General features: G+C 38.6%; 4 protein-coding genes across 4 annotated transcripts; all 4 read left to right on the top strand.

Annotated features, from left to right (window-relative positions):
* The first annotated feature begins 321 nt into the window (after positions 1–321).
* On the top strand, positions 322–2078 carry LOC113578327 (uncharacterized). Its single transcript, XM_027011517.3, has 4 exons — positions 322–420; positions 511–565; positions 839–989; positions 1097–2078. The coding sequence occupies exons 2-4, from the start codon at positions 526–528 to the stop codon at positions 1662–1664; spliced, it is 759 nt and encodes a 252-aa protein (XP_026867318.2). The 5' UTR covers positions 322–420; positions 511–525; the 3' UTR covers positions 1665–2078.
* Positions 2079–6206: 4128 nt separating this feature from the next.
* Positions 6207–7385, top strand: LOC118242168 (uncharacterized). Its single transcript, XM_035531013.1, has 4 exons — positions 6207–6231; positions 6319–6384; positions 6557–6707; positions 6809–7385. Exons 2-4 carry the CDS (start codon positions 6345–6347, stop codon positions 7383–7385), a joined length of 768 nt encoding a protein of 255 aa, XP_035386906.1. The 5' UTR covers positions 6207–6231; positions 6319–6344.
* Positions 7386–11918: 4533 nt separating this feature from the next.
* LOC118242167 (uncharacterized) lies at positions 11919–13511 on the top strand. The gene is made up of 4 exons (XM_035531012.2): positions 11919–11943; positions 12031–12096; positions 12269–12419; positions 12521–13511. The coding sequence occupies exons 2-4, from the start codon at positions 12057–12059 to the stop codon at positions 13095–13097; spliced, it is 768 nt and encodes a 255-aa protein (XP_035386905.1). The 5' UTR covers positions 11919–11943; positions 12031–12056; the 3' UTR covers positions 13098–13511.
* Positions 13512–22991: 9480 nt separating this feature from the next.
* Positions 22992–24131, top strand: LOC113568398 (uncharacterized). The gene is made up of 3 exons (XM_026996598.3): positions 22992–23041; positions 23174–23324; positions 23423–24131. The coding sequence occupies exons 1-3, from the start codon at positions 23002–23004 to the stop codon at positions 23997–23999; spliced, it is 768 nt and encodes a 255-aa protein (XP_026852399.2). The 5' UTR covers positions 22992–23001; the 3' UTR covers positions 24000–24131.
* Positions 24132–24276: the final 145 nt, after the last annotated feature.

Genomic DNA, 24276 nt, shown 5'->3' with positions numbered 1-24276 from the left:
GTTCTGGTGACCCGGTTGGTTGTCCACTTTGGAGACACATGTTCTAAAGATAATTTGAGAGAATTGAGAACACAGCCAGTGTTCAGAGAGAAAGCGCAGACCAGACCAGATAATCCAAATCTTATCCAAAACGTATTTAAACTTGGAAATTGCATAAATGTGCTCTTAACTGTCTTCAGGGATCATTAAAGGGCATCAGTATTTCAGGTTTGAAGCGCAATGTCATGTGACCGCAGCCTAGAAGCAGGACTGTAATGTGAAAATGCAGCGAAACCCTGACAACATGGCACTCAGTGTTGGACTTTGGGTTTAGCTGTGTTCTACTCCCCTGCCTATATATACATATACTGCCTTAGCTGAACAGACTGACCCAGGCTTGCTGAGCTGAGCAGGACTTCAGCTGGAAACTACTGCAAACAGGTGGGTTCCTTCTGGAAGGCTCTAACAGAACAGAGGAACGAGCATTTTTGTGTAGAATGTGGACATTGACACCTCTGCTCTGATTTACAGCTGCTGACAGCAAAGATGAAGGTGTTTTTAGTGCTCACCGTTGTGGCATTTACAGGTAACTCATGTTGTGAGCTTTAAAATAGGAATGTAATTATTCATTTAAATAAGTACATTACTGTGCCTAATTTACATAGCAAGTGAAGTCACTGCAAACTGACATATTCTAACTGTCAATAGAAGTTAAAATAGATGCTAGAAGGTGTGTGTTGAGCCAATAAAAAATAGATATTACTTTTTTGCAAATCAGTTAATCCAAATTGATAGAGTCACAAGGCATGCAGATGTAATTAGTGTCAGACTGGGATTAAATGTATTTATGTTCCACCAGGTTGCCAAGCCAACATCTTCTATGCTGATGAGCCCAAACCTCAGTTGGAGCAACTCACTGATGCTTTCTGGGATTATGTTGCCCAGGCAACACGCACAGCTGAGGACACACTGAAAATGATTAAGGAGTCTCAACTGGGACAGGAAGTCAAGTAAGAAAATTGCACAGATACAGAAAATAGCCATAATCCTGTTTCCACACAGACACTGTATCTTAAGATGGCTTAAACTCACACATTTCTATTTTTCTTATCCACAGTGATAGAATTACAGAAAGTGCGAATGTGGCCAGTCAGTATGCAACCACCCTGCAGAACCAAATGCACCCCCTGGCCCAGGACATTGTGACCAAAATCTCCAAGGAGGCTGAAGTTCTGAAGAAACGCACACAGAAGGAACTGACCACCATGAAGGACAAACTGGAGCCCTACACCGAGGATCTCAAGGCCCAGATTCAGCAGAGAGTGGAGGATCTGAGGGTGGCCGTTGCCCCCTACGCCGATTCTCAATCCCTGAAGGCCACCATCCTTCAAAAAACCGAAGAGCTCCGGGAGAGCATGGAGGAGAAAGTGCAGGGGTTGCAGTCCCAGCTGGAGCCCTACACAACTGACCTTAAACAGAGGATGGACCAGCACCTGGAGGACTTCCAGCAGACCATAGTCCCCCTGACCGAGGAGCTTCAGGCCCACTTGCTCCAGAGAACTGCACTGGTCCAGCAGAGTCTGGCCCCCTACGCCGAGGACCTGAAAGAGAAACTGGACCCCTACGCCCAGAACCTGAAGGACCAGCTCACAGCTCTGTATGAGTCCTTCTCCAAGACCAGCTAAATCCTCAGAAGACCTCAACACCTATTGGACTGTTTTTCCACTAGTCAACACTGTGACACTGAAATTTAAAAGCTTGATCAAACGTTTCCATTCTATAGTATGACTTGAACCAAGCTGCTATCTAAAAAGTAAACGCTTCTCTTTATAGCAATTCTGCCTGACTCATGTAGGGAAACTGTGCTAAAATCTCACACAGTAGGTTTTGTTAGTTTGCTAAAGAACATTAAATTCAGTTTGTGATAAGAACATTTACCATTAACACGGACGTTTACTTTTTGTATTTTTGTGCAGGAGTCGAGATTAGGAGCCGTTTGTCCTTTGTGAATGTGCTTGTAATATACCTTGCATGTTTAAAAATGACACATTTTCATTCCTTGTATTTATTATACAATAAAATAATTAGCAAACACAAAACAGTTATTTCTTAATATTATTAATGTTTTTTTGGAAAACTACTTAAATATTAGAAAAAATACTAGGAAATGTCAAGCAAAGCATTACTGGCAACACCTGGAACAATAGTAATTAAAACATTGAAACTATTTGTAACTGAACATGCTTTCAAAATCTTGAATCAAAAATTCACTTCTGTTATGAAGAGACGCAAAAATTATACTCATTGCTTTTAGTTTCTTCCTGTGAAAAACACAGTTATTAATGTCTCAGGCACATCTCTCTGTCTCTCTGGCAGTTTCCTGAAACAACCATTGTATAAGAGAGACATACCATGACATGAAACTATTTCAGGTGTAATCCATTTCTTATCATGTCGCGAGACAGGAGGAGTATGGATGTAAAATGCCAGACTGGGTCCTAGAGAGAGTCTGTCTTGACTCTGGCGCGCATGTTGCTTTTTACAGTGGAATGTAAACAAACCTTTAACCTGTCACGCTTACAACTGTATGTGTAAAATACCAATTGAATTAAAAACTAACAGTTGCTTTCCAACACAGAGCAGTATATCAGACAAGCCAAAGGCAAGTTTATTAAATATAAAATTATTCATAGATACTATTATACTCCAACGAGACTCAGTAGAATGGGTCTAATTAAAGATGAGTTATGTTGGAAATGAAGGTGGCACATATGTGTATGCTTTATGGGAATGTCCTGAAGTTTCCCCTCAGAGGAGGATTGTTCTGGGTTATATGAGTAGATGGTTGCAATGCAAACTGTGGAGATTACCAGGACTGTGTCTCCTTGGTGACAAAGCTGTCGTGCAAATCTTAAACAAATCTGCGTTTAGAATATTAAACACTGACCTCATAACCTGTATTGCCCAGGTGAACATTGGGATGGCTTCCATAGATATACACCTGGAGAGAACAATCCAGCTATGCAAAAACACTGATGATCAGGCGTAACAGTAATAGAGGCTCTGCACTGATGGCCAGGATGTGAATGTGACCACACTGGCTTCCTCTATATCACATGCTTCATGCCTACGTGTATACCTCCCTGGTTGTTTGTTTATTTGTCTGTTTGTTTGATGACTATTACATTCTTGTTAAAAATGTAAGAAAAATGTACATTATATATATAAACTTATGATTATCCAATTTCTTGCTTGAGATAGAAATTGCGAGCTTTACAAAGCTTAATAATAAGAGGAGAGGAGACGTCCCCTGGCTATGTCTTTTAACCACACAGACGTTTTAATAACAAGAGTAAAGACATTACACAGTTCATATTGCTCTGACGGGTGATTTCAGCACGGAACTGTCAGACCTGTACAGCAACTGTCTGGCAGCAACATTTTGGAAGCCCTTTTTACTTAAAGGAAAACAGAATGACCTGTTTACGTTTGCCTAGGCAAGCAAGTCTGATCAAGAGTAGATTAGACAGTCCTTGGAGGAGAGATAAAATGGAGCCCTGCTAATTCCCTGGGGCTCTATTTAAATGTGTCAGTTAAATGTAAAACTGAGCAGTTCTGAAACAAGAACAGCTGATACATGTTCTTGTTTCAGAACTGCTCAGTTTTACATTTAACTGACACATTTATACAAAGCAACTTCTGACTGAACACAACTTGAGAAATTGAGGGTTAAGGGTCTTGCTCAAGGACCCAACAGTGGCAAGTTGGCAGCAGTGAGGCTTAAACTAGTAGTCTTCTGACTACTAGTCAAGTACCTTAACCACCAAACTGCAATGACCAAGGGTTATGCCATCGTAAGGGTTTTCAGGAAGTAGAATTAGCATTTTTAATACATTTTGCAAAATTGCAAAAACCGATTGGTCATTGGTCATGTGAAAAACTCTCAGATGTCATTTCCACATAGAACAAATATAATGTCATGTTCAGACCTTATGCTCTTCTGGATTTTTCTATTTTTCTCTTGTTTGATGAGAAGGGTGAATGGTTTAGTTAGTGGATGTGCAAATGAGCTAGAAGTGCAGCTATGTCAAATTATTACAGCATTCGCAGCACTAAATGATGGGTTTATGGGTTGTGTGCTAGAGACACAGTGTTTAAAGAGGCATAGTTGGTTTAAGAGTGAGCTCGAAGGAGGTGAGACGGGACATCAGACCTTCTGGAGGTGTTGTGGACTTAACACAGACCACCTGATGACTCCTGAGAAGAGCTTGTGATGTTTTGGTTACTGGAATGACATGAGTAGCAGGGCCCTATGGGAAACGCTAATGAATTAGCATATAATATTTTACAACTTATGCTGTATATAAGTACAATTCATTGTGCAGACTAGTTGAGGATTTTTCACACTGCAAAATCTATGCAAACGTGACTGAAAGATTAAACATTATGGTTTACTTTAGTGACATAATTTAAAGCCACCTGCAGTTCGTCTGAAACTTGCTCAGAACACTACAACTGCTGCTTCTTCTTTTTTTTTTTTCTTTTTTTTTTACTGTTTTTACTGTTTTTAGTTTATTGTTTTATGTAACCCAACTGTCAAATTGCATGAAAATTATATTTTAGAAACTTGCAACCTCCAACTAGATATATGAAAGTTCCACAGCCTGAGCAAGGAATTTGTTTCTATTGTAATGTTCAGTGATGGCAGCCACTAAAAAGTGGCAGTGTGGCTAAAGAGTTAGACATACTTTTTAAGTGTGTTTGCATCATGATGATCATCATTTACCCCATTACCAAAATAAACAAACTATTACATCTGCTACCATAGCTGGATTTATTGATACCTTACCAGATTTAACAAACACTGATCTACCTGTATAAGGTTGAGAATTCATTCTATACAACTTTAGATAAGGTTGCTCCATCTCGATCAAATGAGTGAGAAAAGAATGGCTTCTTGGTACAAGGATCATATGCGTAGTCTCAAACACACCCTGTGAATCTTGGAATGTAAATGGGGAAATGCTAAATTAGAGGTATTTAAAGTGTCATGGAAAAATAGCCTTATTGAATACAAGCAAGACCTCGATGTGGCAAAACCACTCTACTTATCATCCCTAATAGAAAAACTTAAAAACTAATCCAAGAAGTAATAGATTGATTACATTTTTAACAACAGGATTGAAAATATCAGAAAAAAATGCATTGCATTAGCCCTGGTTAGCTCAGACAAACATTTAGAATTCTTGTCTCCAATCTGCCGTAAGGAGATAAGTTCTCTGGTAAATTCTTCCAAACCCTGCTCATGTATACTCAATCTCTTCCCACCTTATTTACTCAAAGAATTACTGCCTATTGGAATAGAACCTGTGCTCACTGTAATGAACTCTTCTGTGGGCCTAGGTTATATTGCCAAGTCATTGAAACTTGCTGTCATTAGATCAATAATTAAAAAAATCTAATCTTAATCCCCATGAGTTTTCCAAAGACAGAGCAATTTCTATCATCTTACTGGACAGCCTGGAAACACTCATTTTCAAATTCTAAATTATTTGGTAATAGACATATTAATGGTTTCATTGATACATTTCTAATTGATTAAAACAGGCTACATTTATCCATTTAAATTCAGACAAAACTTTAAATGTAGGCATCTGAAAACGAGATAGAATTCCTGTCTCATTGTAAATTTTGGTCCAAAAAAATGTAACCAAAATGTCAGTTTTAGTTTGAAAATGCTAATAATTGTTCATTCATAATACACCCACATTTAATTATTTTTAGAAGATTATAAAACTGAACCAACCAAATAATTGCCTTCAGACTGCGAAACTGTCAAACATTAATAAACCACAAAATAGTTCACAACTGAATTAACTAACATCCTATGCAGGTCACAGGTGCCCCTGTGAAGTGTGTTAAACCTAAGCAAAGTCTAGCACTACTTTCCAACTTTGTGAGATCAAAGTTCAAGACTCCATTTGTCCTGTCTAGACATTCTAAGTCAATTGAACCTCTTGAAAAATCAGGAACGTTGTAATTCAGTGACTGAACTCTTAGCCTGCGTGTGTATGTTATCTTAACTTTTATTGGGCCATTAATCTGACATCTCACCTGAACTTCAGGACTTTCTGTTGTGGAGTAGCACCGACTGCAGTGGACTTTGGGTATCCAGCACAACACATCTCAGTAGAGTATATATGCTGACCTACCCTGCAAGACTTGCACAGACCAACATCTGCTGTCTGAGAGGTAAGACAATGGCTAACTTGTAATATTTATTTTCAGACATATGTTCACTTGGATATATAAAATGAGATGCTTTGTTTTGTTTCTTAGAACATTATAGAATCAAACCAAGAACCATGAAGGTGCTCGTTGTGCTTGTGCTTGCTGTATTCACAGGTAGAAATTTTACTTCCAATTACATTTTCATTTGTTATTTTGTGTTACCTGCTATTGTGACAAAACATGAAAAAAAATGTTATAATGGTAAATACATTTCTGTAGTACATTCACACACATAAACACACTCACTGCACTGAAATCCAACTGAACTGATTCTTTCTTCCACCAGGTTGCCAAGCCAACATCTTCTATGCTGATGAGCCCAAACCTCAGTTGGAGCAACTCACTGGTGCTTTCTGGGATTATGTTGCCCAGGCAACACGCACAGCTGAGGACACACTGAAAATGATTAAGGAGTCTCAACTGGGGCAGGAAGTCAAGTAAGTGAACACAATTGACTTGCAAGATCACATTTGTCGATGATTCTATCACAAAATTCCATACTCATACATACAGGTATGTTTTTCTTCTATTCCTACAGTGCTAAAATTACAGAAAGTGCGAATGTGGCCAGTCAGTACGCCATCATCCTGCAGAACCAAATGCACCCCCTGGCCCAGGACATTGTGACCAAAATCTCCAAGGAGGCTGAAGTTCTGAAGGGTCATCTAGAAAGTGAGCTGACCACCATGAAGGACAAACTGGGGCCCTACACCGAGGATCTCAAGGCCCAGATTCAGCAGAGAGTGGAGGATCTGAGGGTGGCCGTTGCCCCCTACGCCGATTCCCTGGATTCTCAATCCCTGAAGGCCACCATCCTGCAAAAAACCGAAGAGCTCCGGGAGAGCGTGGAGGAGAAAGTGCAGGGGTTGCAGTCCCAGCTGGAGCCCTACACAACTGACCTTAAACAGAGGATGGACCAGCACCTGGAGGACTTCCAGCAGACCATAGTCCCCCTGACCGAGGAGCTTCAGGCCCAGATTGCTGAGAGAACCGCACTGGTCCAGCAGAGTCTGGCCCCCTACGCCGAGGACCTGAAAGAGAAACTGGACCCCTATGCCCAGAACCTGAAGGACCAGCTCACAGCTCTGTATGAGTCCTTCTCCAAGACCAGCTAAATCCTCAGAAGATCTCAACACCTATTGGACTGTTTTTCCACTATTCAACACTGTGACACTGAAATTTAAAAGCTTGATCAAACGTTTCCATTCTATAGTATGACTTGAACCAAGCTGCTATCTAAAAAGTAAATGCTTCTCTTTATAGCAATTCTGCCTGACTCATGTAGGGAAACTGTGCTAAAATCTCACACAGTAGGTTTTGTTAGTTTGCTAAAGAACATTAAATTCAGTTTGTGATAAGAACATTTACCATTAACACGGACGTTTACTTTTTGTATTTTTGTGCAGGAGTCGAGATTAGGAGCCGTTTGTCCTTTGTGAATGTGCTTGTAATATACCTTGCATGTTTAAAAATGACACATTTTCATTCCTTGTATTTATTATACAATAAAATAATTAGCAAACACAAAACAGTTATTTCTTAATATTATTAATGTTTTTTTGGAAAACTACTTAAATATTAGAAAAAATACTAGGAAATGTCAAGCAAAGCATTACTGGCAACACCTGGAACAATAGTAATTAAAACATTGAAACTATTTGTAACTGAACATGCTTTCAAAATCTTGAATCAAAAATTCACTTCTGATATGAAGAGACGCAAAAATTATACTCATTGCTTTTAGTTTCTTCCTGTGAAAAACACAGTTATTAATGTCTCAGGCACATCTCTCTGTCTCTCTGGCAGTTTCCTGAAACAACGATTGTATAAGAGAGACATACCATGACATGAAACTATTTCAGGTGTAATCCATTTCTTATCATGTCGGGAGACAGGAGGAGTATGGATGTAAAATGCCAGACTGGGTCCTAGAGAGAGTCTGTCTTGACTCTGGCGCGCATGTTGCTTTTTACAGTGGAACCTTTAACCTGTCACGCTTACAACTGTATGTGTAAAATACCAATTGAATTAAAAACTAACAGTTGCTTTCCAACACAGAGCAGTATATCAGACAAGCCAAAGGCAAGTTTATTCAATATAAAATTATTCATAGATACTATTATACTCCAACGAGACTCAGTAGAATGGGTCTAATTAAAGATGAGTTATGTTGGAAATGAAGGTGGCACATATGTGTATGCTTTATGGGAATGTCCTGAAGTTTCCCCTCAGAGGAGGATTGTTCTGGGTTATATGAGTAGATGGTTGCAATGCAAACTGTGGAGATTACCAGGACTGTGTCTCCTTGGTGACAAAGCTGTCGTGCAAATCTTAAACAAATCTGCGTTTAGAATATTAAAAACTGACCTAATAACCTGTATTGCCCAGGTGAACATTGGGATGGCTTCCATAGATATACACCTGGAGAGAACAATCCAGCTATGCAAAAACACTGATGATCAGGCGTAACAGTAATAGAGGCTCTGCACTGATGGCCAGGATGTGAATGTGACCACACTGGCTTCCTCTATATCACACGCTTCATGCCTACGTGTATACCTCCCTGGTTGTTTGTTTATTTGTCTGTTTGTTTGATGACTATTACATTCTTGTTAAAAATGTAAGAAAAATGTACATTATATATATAAACTTATGATTATCCAATTTCTTGCTTGAGATAGAAATTGCGAGCTTTACAAAGCTTAATAATAAGAGGAGAGGAGACGTCCCCTGGCTATGTCTTTTAACCACACAGACGTTTTAATAACAAGAGTAAAGACATTACACAGTTCATATTGCTCTGACGGGTGATTTCAGCACGGAACTGTCAGACCTGTACAGCAACTGTCTGGCAGCAACATTTTGGAAGCCCTTTTTACTTAAAGGAAAACAGAATGACCTGTTTACGTTTGCCTAGGCAAGCAAGTCTGATCAAGAGTAGATTAGACAGTCCTTGGAGGAGAGATAAAATGGAGCCCTGCTAATTCCCTGGGGCTCTATTTAAATGTGTCAGTTAAATGTAAAACTGAGCAGTTCTGAAACAAGAACAGCTGATACATGTTCTTGTTTCAGAACTGCTCAGTTTTACATTTAACTGACACATTTATACAAAGCAACTGCTGACTGAACACAACTTGAGAAATTGAGGGTTAAGGGTCTTGCTCAAGGACCCAACAGTGGCAAGTTGGCAGCAGTGAGGCTTGAACTAGTAGTCTTCCGACTACTAGTCAAGTACCTTAACCACCAAACTGCAATGACCAAGGGTTATGCCATCGTAGGGGTTTTCAGGAAGTAGAATTAGCATTTTTAATACATTTTGCAAAATTGCAAAAACCGATTGGTCATTGGTCATGTGAAAAACTCTCAGATGTCATTTCCACATAGAACAAATATAATGTCATGTTCAGACCTTATGCTCTTCTGGATTTTTCTATTTTTCTCTTGTTTGATGAGAAGGGTGAATGGTTTAGTTAGTGGATGTGCAAATGAGCTAGAAGTGCAGCTATGTCAAATTATTACAGCATTCGCAGCACTAAATGATGGGTTTATGGGTTGTGTGCTAGAGACACAGTGTTTAAAGAGGCGTAGTTGGTTTAAGAGTGAGCTCGAAGGAGGTGAGACGGGACATCAGACCTTCTGGAGGTGTTGTGGACTTAACACAGACCACCTGATGACTCCTGAGAAGAGCTTGTGATGTTTTGGTTACTGGAATGACATGAGTAGCAGGGCCCTATGGGAAACGCTAATGAATTAGCATATAATATTTTACAACTTATGCTGTATATAAGTACAATTCATTGTGCAGACTAATTGAGGATTTTTCACACTGCAAAATCTATGCAAACGTGACTGAAAGATTAAACATTATGGTTTACTTTAGTGACATAATTTAAAGCCACCTGCAGTTCGTCTGAAACTTGCTCAGAACACTACAACTACTTCTTCTTCTTTTCTTTTTTTTTCTTTTTTTTTTTACTGTTTTTACTGTTTTTAGTTTATTGTTTTATGTAACCCAACTGTCAAATTGCATGAAAATTATATTTTAGAAACTTGCAACCTCCAACTAGATATATGAAAGTTCCACAGCCTGAGCAAGGAATTTGTTTCTATTGTAATGTTCAGTGATGGCAGCCACTAAAAAGTGGCAGTGTGGCTAAAGAGTTAGACATACTTTTTAAGTGTGTTTGCATCATGATGATCATCATTTACCCCATTACCAAAATAAACAAACTATTACATCTGCTACCATAGCTGGATTTATTGATACCTTACCAGATTTAACAAACACTGATCTACCTGTATAAGGTTGAGAATTCATTCTATACAACTTTAGATAAGGTTGCTCCATCTCGATCAAATGAGTGAGAAAAGAATGGCTTCTTGGTACAAGGATCATATGCGTAGTCTCAAACACACCCTGTGAATCTTGGAATGTAAATGGGGAAATGCTAAATTAGAGGTATTTAAAGTGTCATGGAAAAATAGCCTTATTGAATACAAGCAAGACCTCGATGTGGCAAAACCACTCTACTTATCATCCCTAATAGAAAAACTTAAAAACTAATCCAAGAAGTAATAGATTGATTACATTTTTAACAACAGGATTGAAAATATCAGAAAAAAATGCATTGCATTAGCCCTGGTTAGCTCAGACAAACATTTAGAATTCTTGTCTCCAATCTGCCGTAAGGAGATAAGTTCTCTGGTAAATTCTTCCAAACCCTGCTCATGTATACTCAATCTCTTCCCACCTTATTTACTCAAAGAATTACTGCCTATTGGAATAGAACCTGTGCTCACTGTAATAAACTCTTCTGTGGGCCTAGGTTATATTGCCAAGTCATTGAAACTTGCTGTCATTAGATCAATAATTAAAAAAATCTAATCTTAATCCCCATGAGTTTTCCAAAGACAGAGCAATTTCTATCATCTTACTGGACAGCCTGGAAACACTCATTTTCAAATTCTAAATTATTTGGTAATAGACATATTAATGGTTTCATTGATACATTTCTAATTGATTAAAACAGGCTACATTTATCCATTTAAATTCAGACAAAACTTTAAATGTAGGCATCTGAAAACGAGATAGAATTCCTGTCTCATTGTAAATTTTGGTCCAAAAAAATGTAACCAAAATGTCATTTAGTGTGAAAATGCTAATGATTGTTCATTCATAATACACCCACATTTAATTATTTTTAGAAGATTATAAAACTGAACCAACCAAATAATTGCCTTCAGACTGCGAAACTGTCAAACATTAATAAACCACAAAATAGTTCACAACTGAATTAACTAACATCCTATGCAGGTCACAGGTGCCCCTGTGAAGTGTGTTAAACCTAAGCAAAGTCTAGCACTACTTTCCAACTTTGTGAGATCAAAGTTCAAGACTCCATTTGTCCTGTCTAGACATTCTAAGTCAATTGAACCTCTTGAAAAATCAGGAACGTTGTAATTCAGTGACTGAACTCTTAGCCTGCGTGTGTATGTTATCTTAACTTTTATTGGGCCATTAATCTGACATCTCACCTGAACTTCAGGACTTTCTGTTGTGGAGTAGCACCGACTGCAGTGGACTTTGGGTATCCAGCACAACACATCTCAGTAGAGTATATATGCTGACCTACCCTGCAAGACTTGCACAGACCAACATCTGCTGTCTGAGAGGTAAGACAATGGCTAACTTGTAATATTTATTTTCAGACATATGTTCACTTGGATATATAAAATGAGATGCTTTGTTTTGTTTCTTAGAACATTATAGAATCAAACCAAGAACCATGAAGGTGCTCGTTGTGCTTGTGCTTGCTGTATTCACAGGTAGAAATTTTACTTCCAATTACATTTTCATTTGTTATTTTGTGTTACCTGCTATTGTGACAAAACATGAAAAAAAATGTTATAATGGTAAATACATTTCTGTAGTACATTCACACACATAAACACACTCACTGCACTGAAATCCAACTGAACTGATTCTTTCTTCCACCAGGTTGCCAAGCCAACATCTTCTATGCTGATGAGCCCAAACCTCAGTTGGAGCAACTCACTGGTGCTTTCTGGGATTATGTTGCCCAGGCAACACGCACAGCTGAGGACACACTGAAAATGATTAAGGAGTCTCAACTGGGGCAGGAAGTCAAGTAAGTGAACACAATTGACTTGCAAGATCACATTTGTCGATGATTCTATCACAAAATTCCATACTCATACATACAGGTATGTTTTTCTTCTATTCCTACAGTGCTAAAATTACAGAAAGTGCGAATGTGGCCAGTCAGTACGCCATCATCCTGCAGAACCAAATGCACCCCCTGGCCCAGGACATTGTGACCAAAATCTCCAAGGAGGCTGAAGTTCTGAAGGGTCATCTAGAAAGTGAGCTGACCACCATGAAGGACAAACTGGGGCCCTACACCGAGGATCTCAAGGCCCAGATTCAGCAGAGAGTGGAGGATCTGAGGGTGGCCGTTGCCCCCTACGCCGATTCCCTGGATTCTCAATCCCTGAAGGCCACCATCCTGCAAAAAACCGAAGAGCTCCGGGAGAACGTGGAGGAGAAAGTGCAGGGGTTGCAGTCCCAGCTGGAGCCCTACACAACTGACCTTAAACAGAGGATGGACCAGCACCTGGAGGACTTCCAGCAGACCATAGTCCCCCTGACCGAGGAGCTTCAGGCCCAGATTGCTGAGAGAACCGCACTGGTCCAGCAGAGTCTGGCCCCCTACGCCGAGGACCTGAAAGAGAAACTGGACCCCTACGCCCAGAACCTGAAGGACCAGCTCACAGCTCTGTATGAGTCCTTCTCCAAGACCAGCTAAATCCTCAGAAGATCTCAACACCTATTGGACTGTTTTTCCACTAGTCAACACTGTGACACTGAAATTTAAAAGCTTGATCAAACGTTTCCATTCTATAGTATGACTTGAATCAAGCTGCTATCTAAAAAGTAAATGCTTCTCTTTATAGCAATTCTGCCTGACTCATGTAGGGAAACTGTGCTAAAATCTCACACAGTAGGTTTTGTTAGTTTGCTAAAGAACATTAAATTCAGTTTGTGATAAGAACATTTACCATTAACACGGACGTTTACTTTTTGTATTTTTGTGCAGGAGTCGAGATTAGGAGCCGTTTGTCCTTTGTGAATGTGCTTGTAATATACCTTGCATGTTTAAAAATGACACATTTTCATTCCTTGTATTTATTATACAATAAAATAATTAGCAAACACAAAACAGTTATTTCTTAATATTATTAATGTTTTTTTGGAAAACTACTTAAATATTAGAAAAAATACTAGGAAATGTCAAGCAAAGCATTACTGGCAACACCTGGAACAATAGTAATTAAAACATTGAAACTATTTGTAACTGAACATGCTTTCAAAATCTTGAATCAAAAATTCACTTCTGATATGAAGAGACGCAAAAATTATACTCATTGCTTTTAGTTTCTTCCTGTGAAAAACACAGTTATTAATGTCTCAGGCACATCTCTCTGTCTCTCTGGCAGTTTCCTGAAACAACGATTGTATAAGAGAGACATACCATGACATGAAACTATTTCAGGTGTAATCCATTTCTTATCATGTCGGGAGACAGGAGGAGTATGGATGTAAAATGCCAGACTGGGTCCTAGAGAGAGTCTGTCTTGACTCTGGCGCGCATGTTGCTTTTTACAGTGGAACCTTTAACCTGTCACGCTTACAACTGTATGTGTAAAATACCAATTGAAAAACTAACAGTTGCTTTCCAACACAGAGCAGTATATCAGACAAGCCAAAGGCAAGTTTATTCAATATAAAATTATTCATAGATACTATTATACTCCAACGAGACTCAGTAGAATGGGTCTAATTAAAGATGAGTTATGTTGGAAATGAAGGTGGCACATATGTGTATGCTTTATGGGAATGTCCTGAAGTTTCCCCTCAGAGGAGGATTGTTCTGGGTTATATGAGTAGATGGTTGCAATGCAAACTGTGGAGATTACCAGGACTGTGTCTCCTTGGTGACAAAGCTGTCGTGCAAATCTTAAACAAATCTGCGTTTAGAATATTAAAAACTGACCTAATAACCTGTATTGCCCAGGTGAACATTGGGATGGCTTCCATAGATATACACCTGGAGAGAACAATCCAGCTATGCAAAAACACTGATGATCAGGCGTAACAGTAATAGAGGCTCTGCACTGATGGCCAGGATGTGAATGTGACCACACTGGCTTCCTCTATATCACACGCTTCATGCCTACGTGTATACCTCCCTGGTTGTTTGTTTATTTGTCTGTTTGTTTGATGACTATTACATTCTTGTTAAAAATGTAAGAAAAATGTACATTATATATATAAACTTATGATTATCCAATTTCTTGCTTGAGATAGAAATTGCGAGCTTTACAAAGCTTAATAATAAGAGGAGAGGAGACGTCCCCTGGCTATGTCTTTTAACCACACAGACGTTTTAATAACAAGAGTAAAGACATTACACAGTTCATATTGCTCTGACGGGTGATTTCAGCACGGAACTGTCAGACCTGTACAGCAACTGTCTGGCAGCAACATTTTGGAAGCCCTTTTTACTTAAAGGAAAACAGAATGACCTGTTTACGTTTGCCTAGGCAAGCAAGTCTGATCAAGAGTAGATTAGACAGTCCTTGGAGGAGAGATAAAATGGAGCCCTGCTAATTCCCTGGGGCTCTATTTAAATGTGTCAGTTAAATGTAAAACTGAGCAGTTCTGAAACAAGAACAGCTGATACATGTTCTTGTTTCAGAACTGCTCAGTTTTACATTTAACTGACACATTTATACAAAGCAACTGCTGACTGAACACAACTTGAGAAATTGAGGGTTAAGGGTCTTGCTCAAGGACCCAACAGTGGCAAGTTGGCAGCAGTGAGGCTTGAACTAGTAGTCTTCCGACTACTAGTCAAGTACCTTAACCACCAAACTGCAATGACCAAGGGTTATGCCATCGTAGGGGTTTTCAGGAAGTAGAATTAGCATTTTTAATACATTTTGCAAAATTGCAAAAACCGATTGGTCATTGGTCATGTGAAAAACTCTCAGATGTCATTTCCACATAGAACAAATATAATGTCATGTTCAGACCTTATGCTCTTCTGGATTTTTCTATTTTTCTCTTGTTTGATGAGAAGGGTGAATGGTTTAGTTAGTGGATGTGCAAATGAGCTAGAAGTGCAGCTATGTCAAATTATTACAGCATTCGCAGCACTAAATGATGGGTTTATGGGTTGTGTGCTAGAGACACAGTGTTTAAAGAGGCGTAGTTGGTTTAAGAGTGAGCTCGAAGGAGGTGAGACGGGACATCAGACCTTCTGGAGGTGTTGTGGACTTAACACAGACCACCTGATGACTCCTGAGAAGAGCTTGTGATGTTTTGGTTACTGGAATGACATGAGTAGCAGGGCCCTATGGGAAACGCTAATGAATTAGCATATAATATTTTACAACTTATGCTGTATATAAGTACAATTCATTGTGCAGACTAGTTGAGGATTTTTCACACTGCAAAATCTATGCAAACGTGACTGAAAGATTAAACATTATGGTTTACTTTAGTGACATAATTTAAAGCCACCTGCAGTTCGTCTGAAACTTGCTCAGAACACTACAACTACTTCTTCTTCTTTTTTCTTTTTTTTCTTTTTTTTTTTACTGTTTTTACTGTTTTTAGTTTATTGTTTTATGTAACCCAACTGTCAAATTGCATGAAAATTATATTTTAGAAACTTGCAACCTCCAACTAGATATATGAAAGTTCCACAGCCTGAGCAAGGAATTTGTTTCTATTGTAATGTTCAGTGATGGCAGCCACTAAAAAGTGGCAGTGTGGCTAAAGAGTTAGACATACTTTTTAAGTGTGTTTGCATCATGATGATCATCATTTACCCCATTACCAAAATAAACAAACTATTACATCTGCTACCATAGCTGGATTTATTGATACCTTACCAGATTTAACAAACACTGATCTACCTGTATAAGGTTGAGAATTCATTCTATACAACTTTAGATAAGGTTGCTCCATCTCGATCAAATGAGTGAGAAAAGAATGGCTTCTTGGTACAAGGATCATATGCGTAGTCTCAAACACACCCTGTGAATCTTGGAATGTAAATGGGGAAATGCTAAATTAGAGGTATTTAAAGTGTCATGGAAAAATAGCCTTATTGAATACAAGCAAGACCTCGATGTGGCAAAACCACTCTACTTATCATCCCTAATAGAAAAACTTAAAAACTAATCCAAGAAGTAATAGATTGATTACATTTTTAACAACAGGATTGAAAATATCAGAAAAAAATGCATTGCATAGTCCCCCTGACCGAGGAGCTTCAGGCCCACTTGCTCCAGAGAACCGCACTGGTCCAGCAGAGTCTGGCCCCCTACGCCGAGGACCTGAAAGAGAAACTGGACCCCTACGCCCAGAACCTGAAGGACCAGCTCACAGCTCTGTATGAGTCCTTCTCCAAGACCAGCTAAATCCTCAGAAGACCTCAACACCTATTGGACTGTTCTTTTCACAGATCTATAATATTTTAATATTGGAAACATATTGGACATTTAAACAGACAGTTGAATAAAACTGTTATTCTACTCTTTAAAGACATTTGCCATGTCAGCTAGCCAGGAATTTTAATTAAAATATCAACCAACAAGTTTTCACATGCTTAAAAAAAACAATTAAAAAGTAAATATTAAAAGAGTAAACAATAAAGTCACAGTCAATGTTGCTTGTGATAAGTACACTTCCATAAACATTCCATTGTTGTGACTTTATGTAATGCTGCTAAGAAGCCACTTGTTCTTTGTGAATGTAGTTGCAATGTGCCTTGCATGTTTAAAAATGACGTCTTCATTAGTTACATTTATGTTACAACAAAACTATTAGCATATAGAAATTAGAATAAATAATACAATGATGTCTTAATATATCATTGTTCTTTATGGTAACCTACTTAATTAAAAACGTCTTTTGTCAAGTCAAATGTCATTAACCACATCTGGAACAATTATCAACATTGAAATAAAAAATATGTGTATATGTTGCTCTATTTGTCAGTTTCCTGATTTAGTGATTTTCTCAATTGACTGTCACCTTCAGTTCACTGTCTAAATTACTACGGACAAGAATTTAACAACACATGGATCTACTCTCTCGTTCTAATCCAGTTTTTGCTTTGTGTTTACATTCAAAATGTAAAATGATGTCTGATCATTATCTAAGTCACAAACAAAACTATAATTTATAATACTGTTCTATAATAAAATAATACTGTTCCATAATACTATAATATAATACTGTTCTATAATACTATAATACAGTTCTATAATATTATAATACTGTTCTATAATATTATAATACTGTTCTATAATACTATAATACTGTTCTATAATATTATAATACTGTTCTACAATACTATAATACTGTTCTATAATATTATAATACTGTTCTATAATACTATAATACAGTTCTATAATATTATAATAATGCTCTATAATACTATAATACTGTTCTATAATATTATAATAATGCTCTATAATACTATAATACAGTTCTATAATATTATAATACTGTTCTATAATACTATAATACTGTTCTATAATATTATAATAATGCTCTATAATACTATAATACTGTTCTGAACTGTAGATTATAATGCTGTTCTATAATACCATAATACTGTTGTACAATACAATAATACTGTTCTGAACTGTATAATACTGTTCTATAATACTATAATACTGTTGTTCAAAATCTACACTACACTAGTAGTACAGTTCTTTTCTACATTTGTTAAGAATGTCTGAGAAAGGTGAACACAAAACCGCTAACTCTGACAAACACACACACACACACACACGCACACACACACACACACACACACACACACACACACACACACAAGTTGTCCTTCACCAATCCTAAGGTCCTGAGGTTCTGTGAATACTGCAGTGGGGTGCAGAAACAGGTGCAGGAGGGTGAAAGACTGGTTTTACTGGTTTGGGTGGTGCAGCCCATAAGGATTATGTTCTTACTCCTTATGCACACTCAGTGATTTCAAATAACAAACTGATAATTGTCTGAACAAGTTGGTCTGAACATTTTGGTTTCACACACAAAAATAAACATATTCAGGTAGTGGCCTTTTCTTCATGTACACAAAGGCCTGTTCTGTCTCTAACCACGATGCCAAAACATTTACTTAAAAAGTCCAAATAAGGTATATTCAGTGTGTTAGACCACCCTGGCTAGGTCTTATAAATAAATAATAAAGGACATCTCTGAACTACCTTCAGTCTGATGGCATGATTAAATGGTTTCCTGACTTTCCTGGTCTTTTTGTTTCAATATGAATCCACAGAGCTGATATCCTGTTGCCCTACGTGATGACGGCATACACAACTAGAGCTCATGCTACTCCTTGTGGAGTTCCATTTAGCCAGGATGAGGTCTTCTCTACTAATGGAATGTTGGATGTGGATATGAAAGATTTTTTTCTATAAATGGGAATGTTGAGAACCATATCCATACACCTTGGAAAACTCCATCCTTCAACTCCAAGGTAAATGCCTCTCCTTTCCCTGTGTCCAGCAGGACTTTAGTCGCTCCAGTCACTGTTCACTGCCGAGTATCCTCTTCTGTGCTTGGTAATTGTTCAGGACTTTGCAACCTCCCTCTACATTCCCGTTGATCTGTGTATGATCTGGATGGTTGACCCTTTGGCATGAACTATACACCTTTGCTCCTGCCTTGGGTATGCGTTGGAACCAGAGGAAACCAATATGGAACAACAGTGAAGATTTTCAGTCATAGATAGCACCCAATATCGGCAAAGAGCTTCATCGGTTACTAGGGCTCACCAACTTCTAACACCAGCTCTCAAAGGAGGAGAGCAGAGACTTGTGTTAACCAAAGTTGCTGACACTCCTGCAACCCATTGAAGTGTTACACATCACTTTTGACACAGCATCAAAAGGCATTTCTTAGCTAGACAGTGTTCCCACAGAGCAGTGGGAGCAGTGTTCCCACAGTGACATGGTAATACATCTAAACTTAGTGTCTTTGTTATTGGTCCAGAGAGCTGGAGTACAGGTTCGGTTTTCCACTAGGATCTGGCGATTTCAGTTGTCCTAACAATAAAGGACAATGAATAAATAATAAATACTAAGACTGATAAACTATAATGCCTCATTTGGCCAGCCAGCATTATGACTCCTGTCCCATGAGACATAGAAGAACAAAACCATGAATGTCATTTTCACTTGTGACGCTGGGGACATGGCCCCACCCCTTTCTGAAATGTCCCACCTCTGTCCCAACTGCTGGTATCTGTTTAAAACATATAATACTTTGACACAGAAACCTGTCCAAGCCCTATAAAAACATCACTAGGACTGTGCGGAAAAGTGTGTTTGGGACACGGACAACCTCACATTCTGAGGACCTCACACCTGTACCTCACACCTGTACGGTTCAGCATGACATGACTTGATTTTGCCTCCAAACACTTAAAACTTGACTTGAAGGCAAATGCAAAGACCTGCCAACATCTGTGATGGGCAGCATGTGCTCTGTGATACATGTCATTGTAATGCTGAACCGTACAGGTGTGAGGTACAGGTGTGAGGTACAGAGAGTGGTTTCTGAACCGTGGGCTAATGCAATAATTAAAACAGCTCCATTATCACATTACTGTAGGGGACTGTAGGTACCAACTAACCTTCTTCTCCTGCTGGTATCACTGGCTGTTATTCAATGATTTTATCCTTGTTGGTACTGATATGCTCTATTATGAGGCCCATTATAGGCAAAAATCAGGGTAAAAATAGAAAGATTTTTAGGAAGTTCTCTGAGACTACAACAACATATGTGCAATTTAAATAGTTCGTTTTTAATGTAATAGATGTATACTGTGCAGTGAGAATGGGAGTGAACTGAGAAGTGCAAATTATTAGAAAAAAGGTCAAATATGCATGTAGAGGATGCTAAGGTGATGCACACTGGTGTACTGGTTATAGTTAATGAATAGCATGTGCTTTCTGAATTCAACACATCTGTGCACCCTACAGGATGTGATATGGAACAACATGAGAATGGGCATTACTTCTTTGCAAAGAAGAGCTCCTTTTAGATAAAATACCTTTATTTCAAAACAAACATTGTCCTTTAAGACCACTGCTAACAACCAAAGTTTAGATGGGCTACAGTTACCTACAAAATAGCTAATACACCTAGATCCTACAGCTGTAAGATAAATAGAAGCTGGTTTGAAAAGCCTATTTGAAAAAAACTGCAAGTGAGAGAACTACAAGAACAGGAGAGTTTGCTAGTCTTGTGACCGACTGAATGTGCCTTTAAACCCAAAAATCTTATATATGAGCATAAGAGCATGTCACATGGGCATGAGAGACACACTAATGACAGAATGATAACATGACTTCAGAGGACTAGCAAACCACTGGCAACCAGCTGTAATCAGATCGTCTCAGTACTCTTAAACCCAGGTAACCAACCTTAATCAGACCGTCTCAGTACTCTTAAACCCAGATAACCAACCTTAATCAGACCGTCTCAGTACTCTTAAACCCAGGTAACCAGCCTTAATCAGACCGTCTCAGTACTCTTAAACCCAGATCACCAACCTTAATCAGATTGTCTCAGTACTTTTAAACCCAGATAACCAGCCTTAATCAGACCGTCTCAGTACTCTTAAACCCAGGAAACCAGCCTTAATCAGACCATCTCAGTACTCTTAAACCCAGATAACCAACCTTAATCAGACCGTCTCAGTACTCTTAAACCCAGGTAACCAGCCTTAATCAGACCGTCTCAGTACTCTTAAACCCAGATAACCAACCTTAATCAGATTGTCTCAGTACTCTTAAACCCAGATAACCAGCCTTAATCAGACCGTCTCAGTACTCTTAAACCCAGGAAACCAGCCTTAATCAGACCATCTCAGTACTCTTAAACCCAGATAACCAACCTTAATCAGACCGTCTCAGTACTCTTAAACCCAGGTAACCAGCCTTAATCAGACTGTCTCAGTACTCTTAAACCCAGATAACCAACCTTAATCAGATTGTCTCAGTACTCTTAAACCCAGATAACCAGCCTTAATCAGACCGTCTCAGTACTCTTAAACCCAGATAACCAACCTTAATCAGACCATCTCAGTACTCTTAAACCCAGATAACCAACCTTAATCAGACTGTCTTAGTACTCTTAAAATGATTTCATCCTAACCAATTCTAACCAAAGTCTAGCATTACTTGCCAACTTTGTGAGATCGAAGTTTCAAACTCTTCTTGGCCAGTCTAGAAGTACTCAGAACCTCGACTGTTATCATGAGCTTGAGATAACTACAGTGACTCTACAACATGAGTCATAATTTTAGGCTGAAAATGGCTAAATCAACATAGCAAGCTACTATAAACTATATATTTTTCTTTATTTGTAATGTCTTTTTAACATCAGTAATTATTACCAAAAATTGTCTCAGTACTCTTAAACCCAGATAACAAGCTTAAATCAGACTGTCTCAGTACTCTTAAACCCAGGTAACCAGATTTAATCAGAGGGTCACTCTACATAGCACAGTTGCCTTTACCTAAAAATGTGAAAAATACCAAAGAGTCCTCAAGTCTTTCCAGAATGTCAATCACTGCAATGTGCAGTGCCTGGTTCTCATCTGAGTTAATGAATGTACAACCATGACTCGAGCTCTCAAAGGTGGTATTTTGAAAAAAACATAATTTCTTTGTTTTGCTTTTGTAAATAACACAAGCAGAAAATCATACTGGTTCATAGAGTAAGAAAAATCACATAGAGCTAAAAGAGTAAGAAAAATCTACAATGATTTCATCACAAACCTACCCAGACAAAAATCTAAATATAACTGTAAAACAGTCAGATATTAATTAAATACAAAATGTCTGCTGATTGAGTTAATATACAGTATATGGATAACAACACTAAGTGTCCCTGTGAGGTGTATTAATCCTAACCAAAGTCGAGCATTACTTGCCAACTTTGTGAGATCAAAGTTTCAAAATCTTGGCCAGTCTAGAAGTACTCAGAACCTCGACTGTTATCATGAGCTTGAGATAACTACAGTGACTCTACAACGTGAGTCATAATTTTAGGCTGAAAATGGCAAAATCAACATAGCAAGCTACTAGAAAATATATATTTTTCTTTATTTGTAATGTCTTTTTAACATTAGTAATTATTAGCAAAAAGTTTTATTTTTCTATTATTAAATAAGATGTAACCTAATGAGTGACCTTTTACCCAAATATACATTAATGTGCTTGTTATCTATGCTTTTATTAGTCCATGATAGTCAGACGTTTATCTGATGTTTTAAATCAACCTTTATGCTCCGTGGTAACAGATTGTCCAATCAGAACATTAGGTGGTGAGGTAGCACTGACAGCAACAGACTACCTTATGGACTTTGAGATGCCAGTACAACACACATCTATATACAGTATATATATACTGACCTACACTGCTAGAAGTACACACACGCCATCTGGTATCTGATAGAATACAGTCACTGAAAGGTAAAATATGAGCTGAATTGTAATATTTATTTTCACATGTATATTAATTCAGATATATAAACTACAAACTATACTATAAACTATAAATAATAATTTTTTTTGTAACATTACAGAATAAAACCAAGAACCATGAAGGTGGTCGTGATACTCATATTAGCTGTGTTCACAGGTAAATAAATGTAATGTTCAATTTTCTTGTGTCATCAACTTAACTTGTGACTAAACATGAAAAAAAAAAATTACCAAATAAATATTTGTATTTACACTGTAAACCAACTGAACTGATTCTTTCTTCCACCAGGTTGCCAAGCCAACATCTTCTATGCTGATGAGCCCAAACCTCAGTTGGAGCAACTCACTGGTGCTTTCTGGGATTATGTTGCCCAGGCAACACACACAGCTGAGGACACACTGAAAATGATTCAGGAGTCTCAACTGGGGCAGGAAGTCAAGTAAGTGAACACAATTGACTTGCAAGATCACATTTGTCGATTCTATCACAAAATTCCATACTCATACATACAGGTATGTTTTTCTTCTATTCCTACAGTGCTAAAATGACAGAAAGTGCGAATGTGGCCAGTCAGTACGCCATCATCCTGCAAGACCAAATGCACCCCCTGGCCCAGGACATTGTGACCAAAATCTCCAAGGAGGCTGAAGTTCTGAAGGGTCATCTAGAAAGTGAGCTGACCACCATGAAGGACAAACTGGAGCCCTACACCGAGGATCTCAAGGCCCAGATTCAGCAGAGAGTGGAGGATCTGAGGGTGGCCGTTGCCCCCTACGCCGATTCCCTGGATTCTCAATCCCTGAAGGCCACCATCCTTCAAAAAACCGAAGAGCTCCGGGAGAGCGTGGAGGAGAAAGTGCAGGGGTTGCAGTCCCAGCTGGAGCCCTACACAACTGACCTTAAACAGAGGATGGACCAGCACCTGGAGGACTTCCAGCAGACCATAGTCCCCCTGACCGAGGATCTCCAGACCCAGATTGCTGAGAGAACCGCACTGGTCCAGCAGAGTCTGGCGCCCTATGCCGAGGACCTGAAAGAGAAACTGGACCCCTACGCCCAGAACCTGAAGGACCAGCTCATGGCTCTGTACGAGTCCTTCTCCAAGACCAGTTAAATCCTCACATGGAAATGTAACATTCCGATGACTGATAGGTACAAATGGAAGTAGAGAAGAGTCACAGTGCCTTCTTACAGCTATGCATAAAAGGATCGTGCAATGTTTAAAACAATAGCTCCCATTTTTCCAATTTAGAAAAATAAAGCGCACATTAACAAAAGTCTCATGCTGTGAAAGTGTTTTTGTTGCTTTATTATCTGTTCAGACGCATTACTGTAGTTTTGTTGAAAGGATTGTACCCAAATGTCTGTGATAGGGGGCAACATATCCACAG

The sequence above is a fragment of the Electrophorus electricus genome, chromosome 14 (genome assembly GCF_041902795.1).
Source record: "Electrophorus electricus isolate QZ-2024a chromosome 14, ASM4190279v1, whole genome shotgun sequence".
NCBI classification, from domain to species: Eukaryota; Metazoa; Chordata; class Actinopteri; order Gymnotiformes; family Gymnotidae; genus Electrophorus; species Electrophorus electricus.
This window is presented reverse-complemented; position numbering and strand designations above follow the sequence as displayed.

Coding starts and splice junctions, on each gene's coding strand:
- LOC113578327 (XM_027011517.3), top strand. CDS start 526: ATGAAGGTGTTTTTAGTGCTCACCGTTGTGGCATTTACAG. Junction 566..838: donor CACCGTTGTGGCATTTACAG/GTAACTCATGTT, acceptor ATGTTCCACCAG/GTTGCCAAGCCAACATCTTC. Junction 990..1,096: donor CAACTGGGACAGGAAGTCAA/GTAAGAAAATTG, acceptor TCTTATCCACAG/TGATAGAATTACAGAAAGTG.
- LOC118242167 (XM_035531012.2), top strand. CDS start 12,057: ATGAAGGTGCTCGTTGTGCTTGTGCTTGCTGTATTCACAG. Junction 12,097..12,268: donor TGTGCTTGCTGTATTCACAG/GTAGAAATTTTA, acceptor TTCTTCCACCAG/GTTGCCAAGCCAACATCTTC. Junction 12,420..12,520: donor CAACTGGGGCAGGAAGTCAA/GTAAGTGAACAC, acceptor CTATTCCTACAG/TGCTAAAATTACAGAAAGTG.
- LOC113568398 (XM_026996598.3), top strand. CDS start 23,002: ATGAAGGTGGTCGTGATACTCATATTAGCTGTGTTCACAG. Junction 23,042..23,173: donor CATATTAGCTGTGTTCACAG/GTAAATAAATGT, acceptor TTCTTCCACCAG/GTTGCCAAGCCAACATCTTC. Junction 23,325..23,422: donor CAACTGGGGCAGGAAGTCAA/GTAAGTGAACAC, acceptor CTATTCCTACAG/TGCTAAAATGACAGAAAGTG.
- LOC118242168 (XM_035531013.1), top strand. CDS start 6,345: ATGAAGGTGCTCGTTGTGCTTGTGCTTGCTGTATTCACAG. Junction 6,385..6,556: donor TGTGCTTGCTGTATTCACAG/GTAGAAATTTTA, acceptor TTCTTCCACCAG/GTTGCCAAGCCAACATCTTC. Junction 6,708..6,808: donor CAACTGGGGCAGGAAGTCAA/GTAAGTGAACAC, acceptor CTATTCCTACAG/TGCTAAAATTACAGAAAGTG.